A 14,126-nucleotide genomic window follows, 5' to 3' on the forward strand; every position below is an offset into this window, starting at 1 on the left:
CCAGTCAGGCCAGCTACACTTTATTTCCCTGTCATCCTGTTACGGACGACGGGGCAGTCCACTTTCCCTGACCGGTCGGGCTGCAGTCCTCCGAGATGGTGTCAATCGCCGCCACTTCGACGCTCTGCGCCGCTTCTACCTCGCCTGCTTAAATTCTGGAGCTTCGCGGTGTATTCGTCGACCACCTCATCACGTTGCTGTGGCACTGATGTCGACATCTTTCCGTTCGCCGTACGCTCCACTAGGACACCCAAGATCTTTCTCGGCGTATCTCTTGCGTCATGCGGAAGCATCATAACTCGACGTCTGGCAAGTCCCTCCAGCGAGCTCAAGATGTAACACAAGCCGCATTCTGACACATCGGGTTTATGGCGAGAGCTAACTCGACCTCTGTTTCATCTCGTCGACACTCGTTGGTCCACCGGCAAACTACTGAAAGCGGACTAACTAGTATGCTCGTAGAGCCTCTGCCCACCCAACGGATAGCATCATGGTCCTCTCTATGTACTAATCTTCTGTCGTGGGCTTCTGCCCGTGATGACAAATGTTTCTTTTTGTTCAGCAGTGCTTTTAGGCCCTTGGTCACCCAAGGTTTGTGTTAGGATAAACATACACTGCCTTGATGGACTGGTGCAATCAACACTATTTTACTCCTCACTCTTACTCCTAACTGTTTGTTAAATGTCTGTATGGGTATGTGAGCAAAGACAATTTTCTGTCCTCCTGGGCAGACAATAAAGTCTGTTTTGATTTGATTTGATTTTGATTTTGATTATGTCGTTATCGGAGACAAGCGACTGTCTGAGTTTCATAACTTTGTAAGAAAAATCATGGTTGTCAAAACGTGAACAGAAGTTATTCAAAACATTTGTCAAGTCCTCATCGCTCACGTCATTGAGTTTGACTGATTTCCTAGTTTGGTCAGTCTTCTGATTAACGGTCGCCATAGACTTGATTCTCTGCCAGACATGATGATGGTCGCCGACACAGTCACGTGACTCTATCTTGCCTTTATTAACCCTTTTCCATCTTTTGATCGCGTTCCCCGCATCTGTCCGCAGATAAAAGAGTGAATTTTTAAATCAAACTTACACTGAAGACATCTGTCGCCCACGTCTTCAATACGAGTAAATGTGATTTTTCTTTGTTTTCCGTCTGTTAGCTACAGTACACATAGGGTCAGAGGGTTGATGACCAGCAACCAGCTGGCGAGAGAAGAAGAAAGAAAGGAATAGAAAACAGAGGCAATTGTTGTCACTGATATGTTGGTTAAATTAGATAATAACAGCGATGTCGCTGGTTTCCATGAAAAGGGAGGGGAGGGTGGAGGATCCTCTAGTCTCGGTTACAATATGTGAGAGAACAATTACCGTCGATCTCTTGCTGTTACTACAGTAACTATTTAAAAGTGCTAGCAATTTTTAGTATAGATATTCAAATCTCTCTCTCTAAAGAGATATATATATCTCCTCAAATCTAAATATCCCGCGATGCAGAAAAAGATTGAAAGTATATTATTTGAAGGTGACAGATTTTATTATAAAATTTCTGTTGCAAGGAAAACGACTTTTCTACATGATCGATGTTACCGGCCTTGCCGTGGAGTGTCACGTGTAGGTCTGTTTGTGTTGACTGAGTGGAGTGTCACTATTTCCACAACAAAACCTGCCATGACATGTTACCGCGGCACATGACACCTCGTCGCCACTGACAGTTTGCACACCATGCCACTACAGTGAGCTACCTGGTGGCCTCCTCAGGTGAGTGGGAGAGTGAAGTAGTACATTTGATACAAATATACTCACAGATAAATAGTATTCATGTACACAGAGAGGGAGAGTTGTGTTGACAGTTCGTAGGTATGGTAGACATGGCTACAAATATTGTAGATACCTGTGCTTACAGCTCGGTTTGCTTTATAATACTGTTGTAAATTGCTTTAGTTATTATATCCAGGTTACCTCTGTTACACACTGGTTACTTCTCTCTCTCCATCTAGATTACACACACGCGCGCGCGCGCGCACACACACACGTCTGCATGCACCCGAGGAACCTCATTAAACTGTTACATTTTCTCAGTCTACCTCACAGAATGTCGTGGCCTATGTTAACAGATTGGTCACAGTTAATGGTTCATAGGACAAGCAAGAAATCAAAGACGATGTTTGATAACCAGATAGAAGCGCACGAAGAAGGACTACCCCTAGTACTACCCTCAGTCTACATCAGGGTGTCATCGCAGAACAGGAAGCTGCAGGCTGGAAGCTAGGGATGGCCGTCGCGATCTGAGTTGAGGATGAGTTAGTAGAACGATGTAGGCATGGCGATAACAGCTGAGAGTTAGACACCCTCCAGAGGATGAATTTCATAAGTAATTTTTGTCAAAGGTAAAATTATATATTTTATCTCTTTAAAGTACTCCCAACAACAACAACAACAACAACAACAACAACAACAACAACAACAACAACAATAATAACAATAACAAAAACAAAAACAACAATAACGAAACCTTACTGTTAAAAGATTAATTTTAGCAGAAAATTCTAAATAAAATTAAGGTAATAATAACTGCTATCATCATCTCGATGTAAATAATATCATTACATGCTTCTAGCAAAGAAACCTGCTCTTCTAAGATCATGTGCTATGAGGATTTACACGATGAAGAAAGGAAAGCGAGCAACAGTATAGATAGTCCTTAATATAGACAGCCATGACATAATGACACAGCTTAACATACAGACACAAAATGATGATATGATACAAAAAATTAGCGCAACATCCAGACACACGGACACTTTTGTAATAACACAAAATACATTAACGTAACATAGACACACAGGCAAGACAGGATGTCACTAAATAAATGAGTGTAGAATGTGGACAGGACAGCTAAATCAATAAAAGTTGAAATGAGAAGGGTTAGTCTCATCTTTATTCTAATCCTGCATTTTTCTCCTCGTTAACTCGACCCTTCACCACCACCACCACATCTACTGATGCTGGAGGTACCGTGACTGGTGTGTACTGCTGGTTCTAATGGCGGCCTCTGTAGCGCCCTCTGGAATGAAGTTGTTTCCCCTGCTGACCAGAGTTCGATTAAGGGGAGGAGAGGAGATGCTCAGTCGCTTGACTGCGTGGTGGAGACCCCATCGCCCAGACATCTCCATGAATCATGGCGGCGCACTCACAGGCCGTGTGCAGCCAAGGATGGGAGGCTGGGTGTGGAGGATGGAGGGCGACAGACTTCAGTCAGATCAATACACACGTCTCGACCACCACCACAGCCCACGGAGGTCACATGACATGCACAGTGAAATAAACCAGGCGTGCACAGAGAGAGAGAGAGAAAGAGAGAGAGAGAAATAGAAACAAAACAAAACAAAACTGGGACTAGAAAATAAAATGTTCTTTAAAACAAAATCCACATACAAATTAAAGAAGAAGCCGCACATTTTTAGCCTTGCACACATTACATGAAACGTAAAGTTCGCTTGTTTATTTTTTACTATTTACTTATTTACTTGACAACTTTTCCTACAAAAAGTGCCGTTCGTCGACTACTTCTGTGATTAACTCTGAGTATTAATTTTCTTAAATAATCTTCAATAACTACAATTAATACTCAATTGGAAAGCAAATATAAATATCCCTTGACCAATTATTTACAATGTCAGCGCCTCACCATGTCACTAGCTACATCAGTTTTCGCTACAACCTGTCTATCACATCGACATGACCACAGAAAGAATGAACGATTGGAACGGGAGTAAACTAAGACCTGACAGCTAGGGACATCCTCCCTGTGGTGCTGCGATGACAAAGCATGGCAATAAAATAAGTTAGTTTATATATTTGGTGAAATGCCAGAGCTGAGACAGACTGTGAGGCTGGCAGGTCCTCATGACAGGTCCCACTGAGTCCAGATCCAGACACAGGCCGGACATCACGTGCACGACAGCGCCCTCCTGCAACAAATCCCCGTATGTAAAACACGCCACAAGGGAAACAACTCGCCGATTAAGCAAAGCCAGGCCACGAGAAAAGATGTTGGTGTGTAAGTCAAGGAATCGTCAAATAAAACATGCCCATAGAGGCTCGGTGACATCATAAAGGGAGTCACTGGCTGGTCTTCGTCTAGCATCTGAGTGTGTAGGAGAAAGCTGCTCACTCAAACCACTAACCTCACCACCACTCGGTTACACTGGTAAATTCTTCCCAGCATTCATTTTAGTAACAGCTCCACAAGGTACTACTCTCCTTTCAATGACAACACAATTCGCTTAACAACCATATGGTCGATGCAGTATCTATTCTTGATAATAGCACCATAAGTAAATAACATTTTTCAATGAATATTTCTTTTTGCGACAGAAGAAAAAAAGAAAAGAAAAATAGACACACATGATCGCGCGCGAACACACAAGTAGAACTGTGAAATTATTCAGTTTACCTTCACTCAAGGACGAAGATGAAGTAGATATTCAGAACTGGCATAGTGAATAATGAGAACATGTTTTTTACATCAAGAGAAACACAAAGTTACGGGACTGAGTGTCTGTACCTTGGAATGAGTCCACTTATCACGAGGTCCAATGATGCAGTCCTCCAGCTTGGGGCGCCCTCCGTCCACCCTGTCTTTGACCACCACACACTGCAGGGTCGTGCGCAACAGACCGTCTCTAGTCAGAGAAAATCCCTGCAAGTAAGTCGTTTTTATTACACAGATAATAAGCCATTCGTATTTCTTTCCTTTACAAAACAATCGCAATCACCTCAGCCCACACAACTGATCTCTTGAGAGAACTAGTTGAAAAACATCTTTCTTGTCATCTCTATTTTCTTTGCCCGTATCTGATCATTATTGAATATTTTTGTTAAATAACTGCCTAGGATTTTTTTTTTTTTTGTGTTCTCTAAAACTGTTTCTTGAGATTAGGAATGTGATTTTATCTCCAGATCATCAAAGACTGGTTTTTCTTCCCATTAACAATGTTTGTGTTGGGACCTGTGTGGCCAGCTTGTAGTGGCAGGGGTACACAAAGAGGTCGGCTGGAGCCTGGAAGAGGTAGTTGTGGTTGTCGAGACACTGAGCACTGACATTGTGCACGAGCTGTGGAAGAAGATATCAGGAAAGCTCTAATAATCTAGTACAAACATTCAATAAAAGTATTGTCGAGAACTCCCTTTCCACACAAATAAAATCTGATATTTAATCGGTTGGTATATAACAGACTTTATAAATTTAAAAACCATTTGAAAACTTTTTCTCATGACATATCTTAACTCCAATCATAGAATGGATTATCTACAACATAATGGCATTCTTGGAGATATTTAAACAGTTTTAATTAAATACTGGTCAAAGATAAATAGTGGTAAACATCAGGTAACATAGTAGAAACGTAATTAATCCCAGGTGACACACAAAAAAATGTGCACTCTTGTCTCACTAAGCACAGAAAAGCCGACTTGGACTTAGAACCCAGGAGTGACTTCACCTTTATCAAAGCAATGATATTCTCAACAAGGTTTGCTCACCGAGCCCCAGGCCGTGACGTCACGGTCGTAGACACTCAGTTCCGGCCACACGTTGTCCAGGTACCAGGTGAAGTTGCGACATCCCAGCCGGTCCCTCAGCGCCTTCCTCTCACTCAGGTCGCCCTCGTCCACCGCCTGCACATCACGTGACCATCAGCCAAACCAACATCATCACACCGTGCGGCGGACAAGTAGGACTCACTTTTAGTGATGCCCTTTCCTCCCTCTCATGACAGTGTTGGGTCGTTCTCGCCATAAGTGTCAATCAAGGGGTTGCCGGTCTGTGCCTTCGGATTTTTTCGAAACTCATCAGCTCTTACCGTGACCGGAAGTGCAGACGCCAGCTTGCGCAGAAGAAATGGCATCAAGTCTAACGGCGCTCCGTAAGTCGAGTTGCTGTTGACGATGTACAACGGGCTTTTTCCGCGTGTACTAACATCGACGACTTCATCATACCTGCTCTCATTTGTGTACGTGTCGAGCTGAAAGGCGATTTGCGATGAGTTGAGAAAAAGAGCGAAATGGAAGTAATAGTGCCCGCGGAAAGAAGAAAAAAAGTGTATCTCACTCGTAGACGCATTGCAATGGACTGGGCTTCTGTCTTCTGTCTTGCATACAATGGTCAGGTCTCCTGTCTTTTATATCATGTCCGTACACATATGTCTCTGCCCCGGCAGACCCTGCCCACAACAACAACAACAAAAAACCATGCTATTAATAACTCCTCCTCATCGGTTGCATAAAAAGTAGGGTTTATGCAAGGGGACGGGCCCTTGCGGACCGCCATCTGGCGACAGCTTAAATTTCTTCTTCCCTTTTTTTGTGAAGCTTGGCATCCGAGGTGTTGATACATCTAAGCGTGGGGAAGCGTGGGGGTGCCACACTAGTGGTAACACAGATTTGTTCAACGTTTGAGAGCTTCTACACAACCGTCACACGTAAGGTTGCCGAGTGTTTCTTTGTTGCTTTGTAAACTTGCTTTATTACTCTTATTATGAATTGTGGGATAGCATGGTTATTTTGTCTTTATTTGTGTACACTGCCTTGAGACGCAAACAGAGAGCTTGAGTTAAGCATCTAAGGTATTCCAGACCACTTCTCTAAACAGAAGAGTGTAAATTATAAGAAGAAGAAATAAATGCTGCCAAGCGAAGAACTTTCCTTCATACGACTGCCTTTTGACATATTCGCAAAATCTTGATAACATCATTTTATTACCACGAAATGGCGGGTCTAAATTTTAATATCTGAATGTCAGAATCTACCCGAGGACGTGTACCCTCCTCATACACCAGGCTCCTGATACACTTTGGATGCTCCTACACAGTGTTGGTGTAGCAAGACTGGGTCGCACAATGTCATCCCATTTGCTTCTTGTTTTGTTTTGTTCCTTGCTATTCTGATTGTTTGTTTGGTTAGTTCCTATTTTGGCTTCCTCCAGTTACAGAGACAAAATCAAATAATAAAAGAGTAAATTTTAAGCCAAGCTTACACTGAAGACATCAGTCATCCGCGCCCTCAATGATTCGTAAATTGGATTTTTCTTTGTTTTCTGTCTGTTAATTGCAGTACACACAGGGTCAGAGGGTTGATGATTAGCAGCCAGTTGGCGAGAGAAGAAATAAAGGAATGGAAGGCAGAGGCCATTGTTGTCACTGTTAGGTTTATTAAGTTACAACCCCCCCCAAAAAAAAAACACAAAATAAACAACAACAAAAAACAACAAAACAAAAGAAAACAACAACAACAACAAAACAAAAAAAAAAAAAAACAAACAAACAAACCAGCGACGTTGCTGGTTTCCATGAAAAGGGAGGGGAGGGTTGGGGATCCGCTAGTCTTGAAGACAATATGTGAGAGAACAATAAACCGTTGATCTCTTGCTGTTACTACAGTAACAGAATTTGAAAGTGCTAGCAATCTAAGTATAGATATTCAAATCTCTCTTTCTCGCTATAAAGATATATATATATCCTGAAATTAACTATCCCGCGATGCAGAAAAAGATTTAAAAAAATATTATTTGAAGGTGACAGATTTTATTATAAAATTTCTGTTGCAAGGAAAACGACTTTTCTACATGATCGAGGTTAGCGGCCTCGCCGTGGAGTGTCACGTGTAGGTCTGTTTGTGTTGACTGAGTGGAGTGGCATTATTACCACAACAAAACCTGCCATGACATGTTGCCGCGGCACATGACACCTCGTCGCCACTGACAGTTTGCACACCATGCCACTACAGTGAACTACCTGGCGGCCTCCTCAGGTGAGTGGGAGAGTGAAGTAGTACATTTGATACAAATATACTCACAGATAAATAGTATTCATGTTCACAGAGAGGGAGAGTTGTGTTTAGAGTTCATAAATATGGTAGACATGGCTACAAATATTGTAGACAGCTGTGTTTACAGTCTCTCTCTCCATCTAGATTACACACACACATCGCACACACGTCTGCATGCACCCGAGAAACCTCATTAAACCGTTAATTTTCTCAGTCTGTTTCACACGATGTCGTGGCCTATGTTAACAGATTGGTCACAGTTAATGCCTAATAGGACAAGCAAGAAATAAAAAACCATGTTTGATAACCATGTAGACGTGCACGAAGCAGGACTACCCCTAGTATTACCCACAGTCTATCTCAGTGTGTGTCCTGTGTAGTCAGTTTAACCTGTTCTAGGAGTGTAGACTGTCTTGTTGTCACCTGTATGCCAACAGCCCCCAGCAACATGGCTCATGCACCTTTAGCTGTTTGGAGACGAACCGGCGGCACTGCGCGGTGACCAGTCGGGTGTATCCACCCCTCACAAAAAGTTCGTATTGTTTCTTTGTTGTTTTGTGAACATACCAGACATAGTGGTTATATATGTGAGTGAAAACAAACCAGAGTCAACTTTGTTGATTCAGCGCGTCTGCGTTGTCAATGGAAGCTTTTCACTCGCTCTTTTCTTTTTTTTTTTTGATCGGAGAGCTCGCCTAAGCGCCTGCACTGCGTTGACTATTCATATCATGTCACAAGCAGCTCCTGGGTGGGAAAATGAACGGGTACCTGTCCCAGTTTGATATGACCGTATGAAAACATTAATTAGTTATTACGCTTTATTTTGACAGTAACTCATATGTTCATTCCCCTAATCGTCAAACATGGGATGTGCAGGAGACGACTATTGGGGATAAAGGGAGACAACAAAGATTTGAAATCAATCGTACAGAACACAAGTACCGTCCCTTGTTAAGATTAGGCTGCGTGCAAGATTTTGAGAATTCTGATAATCTTATTTCGTGGATTATATTTCAATCACTCTTATATATTGCTCCTAACTATTCTAGATTATACAACGGATGAAATGAGATTAACAGTGCCGAATTTTTTTTTAGCGTTTTCATCCACAGATTAAACACCGGAAGGAACCTCTCATGGGGTCAGCGCACAGCGCAGTGTCACCTCAGGGCAGGTCAAGCTCGGTCATCAGCATCACGCTCCGGCAAGAGTCCGGTCACTCGGTGCAGGATGCTGAGAAGTCCCGGCTGAAGCGACGGTTGTGTGAGATGAGTGGAGTCCGGCAGTCCGACATCTCCAAAGCCATTTCTGTGGTAGAAACACACGACGACATTCTCGACTCGTTCCGGGTTCTGCTCGATGCGATGGACAGCATCTCCAAGGAAGACAGAGAGACCATCGTCGCCGGCTTGCGAAACATCAGTCCTCTCTTCACTCCTTATGGCGACGATGTCAAGATATTCAGCTGGATGAGCAGCTGCGGCGACTTCTTCGCTCTGATTGGAGGGGCTGATCGGACGGTGAACATCTATAAAAATATTATGAACATACAGGATCAAACTGTGAACACGCACAACAACTCGACAGTTGCTGGAAGTCAGCGTTTGAACAGAAACAGCTCGAACTTGGACGACACCGTGGCTGAAGATTCTAAAGATGTAAAGGAAACACGAAAGTCAAAGAGAGAAAGGAGAGGAAAAAGAAGAAACAAGAAGCATCGGAAATCAGAGATAACTGAAGATGGAATCGAGTCGGAAACAGAAGAAAGAGGTGAAGAGCAGGAAATGACAACCCTGCACTTAGAGGAGTGTAGTTCAGTCAAAGAATTTGAGAGACAAAGTACACAGTCCCTGGATGAGAGTTCTCAAGCACTCATAGATGACCTCCTGAACCTGTGGTTGGGCATTACAGACAGCAGTTTGTTATATTGCAGCCGGCTTGCTGAAGCAAGGTTACTGGAATATTTAGTACAGTTCCTTGCAAAACGCCTGAGACATCATATTTGGTAAGACAACTTAGGACCATCTTAGCGAATACACGAACGCATGTACGAACGCACACACATTGTGATTGTGTCTTTATCTCATAGTCTTCCTCTTGGTGTAGGATCTTTGTCCTTGCTTGCCTTTTCATCATATCACTGCACTCTGTAAATATTTATGTAATACCTGATCAAAAATAATTCTTGGGGTGATCTCACATTTATCATTTGCTCTTTATATTGCGTATACATTATATGCTTTACAACTTTAGCTACTATCTATATTGTGTATGATATGCAAACAAATAACACACTACAGCACACACAATGCAGGGATAGAGACATAGACGGCCATGTGTGTTTGTCACTGAGGACTTGTATAAACTGATGCAGGGAAACACAACTCGCTTCACTTTGTGCATCTTGCACAACTGCGCCAAGAACCCTCACCTCCGCCAGCACCTGCGCGACCTGGACACCGTCAGAGTTCTGTCCCGTTATATGCATGGAGCGGACACAGGTACGAAGCTTGTGTTAGTACACATAAACAGATAGGAGTTTGTTTTAGTATACATAACAGCTATCAGCTTGTGTTAGTACACATAAATCCAGAGAAAAGCAAAACTGCTAACCCACCATCCACTGTTACACGTATGTTAGAGTATAAATTAAAATACATATGTTGAAAATCCACTTGTTGAATACATAGAAAAGATAAGAGTAATCAAACATATACTCAAAGATATAGTCCACTTCCTACATGTATTAATAATATCTGGAGAATGTAAATAAAATAAAAATAAACAAGCAAAATGAAAACGCTATGGATATATTGGTAGGCGTGCAGTCCGTGCCACGGTAATAATTCTGTATTTGGACTTGCCTCTTCTGCTCCGCTTTACTAGAATTTGCTTTTGCTTACACTCGTCTCCATTTCTCCAGTGACTGTTGTTGTCTCACTCTTGTTTGACAGAAATGAAGCTGGTCATCCTTCTAACGCTGTCTTACATTATGGATGAAGATGACAACAACAGTGTGCTTGCTAATTGTGACGAGATGCTTTTCCTCTTGGAGGGAATAGGCGGGGCCTCAGGCTCTAAGCTCCACATCTTCCAGAACTGGCATCTGCACGAGCTGCTCCAGGGAGTCATGAATCTGGCTAAGAACGAGGACAACAAAAAGTTGCTAGTAGAAATGGGTATCCTACTGATTTATAAACTACTCACAATTAGAAAGAGAACATTATCGAAGGAAATTTTTTTTTTAATTTCTTTTAAAATAGTACTTACAATAATGGCATTATCAAGTATATAATCAAAAATATGTGAAACACTATTTAACATATAGAATAACTTTAGGAAACTTGATGTTTTACTCGTCGTACGTTGTCTGCCCTTGTGTTTCCATGAAGACCTGATTGTTGTGTGAACTTGTTTATCTATGTAGCTTCTGGTTTCCCTATTTTGTCTATGTAGACGCCTTGCGGTACCTCAAGCCCGTCATCAAAGACGGAAACGACAATGAAAAGCTGTTGGCCATGAAAACGACCTGGCAGCTTGCATTTGCCGAAGAGAACAAAACCAAGATCAAGGTTTCTACCGTTACTATTGTCTAGTCCTCTCAAAGCTTATCAAAGCCTATAATTTATATAACTCATACTATTAAAAAAAACACAGGTAAATTTGCAACTCTCCCTGTTCCAAGTAAAACTCCTGACACGTTCATTTTGTCTATTTGACCAAGATATATTTGACAGAAAGGACATTTAATTATGATACTGATTCCTAGTAACGAGACATTTCTTCTCGATTGTCATTCAACGTGTTTTCATTGAAGCTACCTTAGTGTTCATGCTTCCGTCTTGCTTCATTTCAGTTTTGTTCTGTTGTTTCCGCTGTTTATTTGAGATGAGCTTTTTTCTATCTGCTGCTGCTCTGTCTGGCTGAGTCTGGTCTTCACGAAGAAGGTATTTAGCTACGTCAACAGCGGGAAAAAATTGCTGAATTTCTTTGCTTCTCTCAGGAGGATGGCGAGCTGATGAAGCTTGTTCACGGCGCGAAGAACGATTGGCCTGCAGACTCCGAGATGTCCACATGTGCCCGCGGCATTTTGTTTGTACTCAACATTGACTCTATCACCAAGAGTAAGCCCACGTGTCTTCAGTTGGTCACATTAGTTTGTTTGTACTTATAATGACTAAAAACAGTTTGTGCTCAACATGACTCGACCACTTCTGAATAGTATGCTTGTTCTACAACAATGACTCTACCATTTGATAATAATAAATGCCGTCACCATGGTGCCTGATTTTAGCTCTCGTTATCGATTACTTTTAGTTTGTTGTTTGTAATTAAAGAAGTAACAATGTAGACATGCTTTCAGAGAAAAGTGTAAAACCTACAAATAATGTTCGCATAATCTTACTCAAGACTTCGTTAGAAATGCGATATGCCTCACTTTAAAACTACAAGTCCTGCTCTCTATTACAGGCTCGGAAGATTTGACATTGCTAGAGTTCACACAACAGACGACTTCAGGCGACAGGCAAAGACCTGGTCATGTCATGATAAGTTATCAGCACTTCAGCCGAGATATTCTCAAAAAGGTGCCTAAAAATAAAAATGAAAACTTAAAATATGATTTCAATGTATTTATTTATCATAAAGCATAACTGACAAAGCGTAACATTTTATATTTTATTTTAAGATATTCAACTGTTGTCCACGTCACTTGTTCGTCGTGTCTAGGTGTGCAGGTATTTGCGACAAAGACAGTACAGAGTGTGGATGGATGTCGACAGTATAGGGGGGCACAGCTCCACCCTGGAGGCAATGGCCAAGGCCGTGGAGGACGCCGATGCTGTACTGTTGTGTATGTCTGAGCACTACAAGGACAGCGCCAACTGCCGGCTCGGTCAGTGCTGCTTGTCACACCTGCAATTACCTCCCTTACCACTTTGTCACATCTTCAATGACCTCCCTTACTGCTTTGCAACATCTTCAATTACTTCCCTTACCGGTAGACATTTGCCTGTGTTTATCTATAGCAACTGTTTACTGTTGTGTCCAGAAGCAGAGTACGCGTTTGACAAGGGGAAGGTGATGATTCCTCTTCTAATGCAAAAGGGCTACAAGCCTGATGGATGGCTGGGAATTTTGAAGGGTTCCAAACTTTACATCGACTTCAGTGGCAAATATTCATTTGAGGAGCAGATACAAAAGTTACTCGCAGAGCTTGGAGGTCGTGGGCGGGACCCAGGACTGGAGGTAAGACCTCGATAGGTGGGTGCAGCGATAAGCTAACCTCTGTATGTTTGCTTCAAAACCCTGAAATTTAGGCAAAAGAGCAAAGCTTTTCTGCTTTTAACTCACCCATACGTCTATTCATACACAAACTCATTCATTTCAAGTTGAAAAAAGTGCAAAAGTATGCGCAATATGAGCAAACTGTTTAATGATGTGCAGGTCGTTGACGGTCCTGTGGTTTGTGAAAATTCAAGTATTCTCATGGCACCCTCGATTCCTGTGAAAGCAAAAACATCATCAAGCCAAAGAGGCGTAGGTCAATGGTCACCTTCTGAAGTGGCTCAATGGCTCCAATCTCATCGACTGCAAGGGTGAGAGCACGTGACTACAAGTGCACTGTGACATCGTCAAGTCTGTATATTCAAAGCTTCCTGATCTCAAGACGTAAACTTTGGGAGTTTTGACAGTTGTAAAATATAGACAGACAATATCTACAATGAGTGTTGTATGTTAAGAGTACGCATTAGGAGTTCATTAAGTCATATGTTTTTGCAGATGTCAACATTTGCAGAACCTAAGCGGAGAAAACCTTGTGTGTTTACAGAAACTCAGAAGAGAGGTAACATCTGTTTCTTCAAAGATTTTGTGGATTAGTGGATATCAAAATTATCACCAAATAAACTTCGCGAGAAAAACTTACACTGCTTATTTCGCCTAAATGTTCTTACTGTACGTGTTTGCCTCAGGTGCCAGAGTTCTTCTTCAATTTTCTGAAACAAGACTTTGAACTGAGCAGCTTCGACCTCTTGCACTTTAGTGATGCTGTGGATCAAGCTGCCCACGTGACTGTTTGCTGTACTTCACAGGGACACAAGGATGTAATCCTTTCATAAAGTCAGGAAGTGTTTGATAGACACTTAGGTAACATTTGTACTCATTTTCCCCCAAAAATGTATTTTTGTCTACAGTTCGTCTCTGAATTGTGTCCCTCATCGGTTCTACATTAGACTATGCCAACAGCTGCCTCTGGGGGATTTCAAAGAGCGAGTTGTCGAGGCTACAGCGAGGCAG

General features: G+C 42.2%; 1 protein-coding gene and 1 long non-coding RNA gene across 4 annotated transcripts; one reads left to right on the forward strand and one right to left on the reverse strand.

Moving 5' to 3' along the window:
* Window positions 1-3,546: 3,546 nt before the first annotated feature.
* LOC112554550 lies at window positions 3,547-5,959 on the reverse strand. The gene is made up of 4 exons (XR_003097258.1): window positions 5,547-5,959; window positions 5,014-5,118; window positions 4,570-4,704; window positions 3,547-3,973 (listed from the first exon to the last, which is right to left on the reverse strand). It is a non-coding gene; the product is annotated as an uncharacterized LOC112554550 (long non-coding RNA).
* Window positions 5,960-7,709: 1,750 nt separating this feature from the next.
* Window positions 7,710-14,110, forward strand: LOC112554707. Of its 3 annotated transcripts, none has more exons than XM_025222678.1 (13): window positions 7,723-7,811; window positions 8,267-8,361; window positions 8,927-9,834; window positions 10,204-10,330; window positions 10,784-11,008; window positions 11,286-11,401; window positions 11,833-11,953; window positions 12,300-12,415; window positions 12,558-12,723; window positions 12,880-13,076; window positions 13,275-13,426; window positions 13,611-13,674; window positions 13,802-14,110. In XM_025222678.1, the coding sequence occupies exons 4-13, from the start codon at window positions 10,312-10,314 to the stop codon at window positions 13,946-13,948; spliced, it is 1,323 nt and encodes a 440-aa protein (XP_025078463.1). In that variant the 5' UTR covers window positions 7,723-7,811; window positions 8,267-8,361; window positions 8,927-9,834; window positions 10,204-10,311; the 3' UTR covers window positions 13,949-14,110. The 3 variants fall into 3 exon arrangements, with proteins under 3 accessions (XP_025078462.1, XP_025078463.1, XP_025078461.1); XM_025222676.1 differs by having other exon boundaries at window positions 8,927-9,599; XM_025222677.1 differs by lacking the exon at window positions 8,267-8,361 and having other exon boundaries at window positions 7,710-7,811; window positions 8,942-9,599.
* Window positions 14,111-14,126: the final 16 nt, after the last annotated feature.

This window comes from Pomacea canaliculata, linkage group LG13 (genome assembly GCF_003073045.1).
Source record: "Pomacea canaliculata isolate SZHN2017 linkage group LG13, ASM307304v1, whole genome shotgun sequence".
Classification (NCBI taxonomy): domain Eukaryota; kingdom Metazoa; phylum Mollusca; class Gastropoda; order Architaenioglossa; family Ampullariidae; genus Pomacea; species Pomacea canaliculata.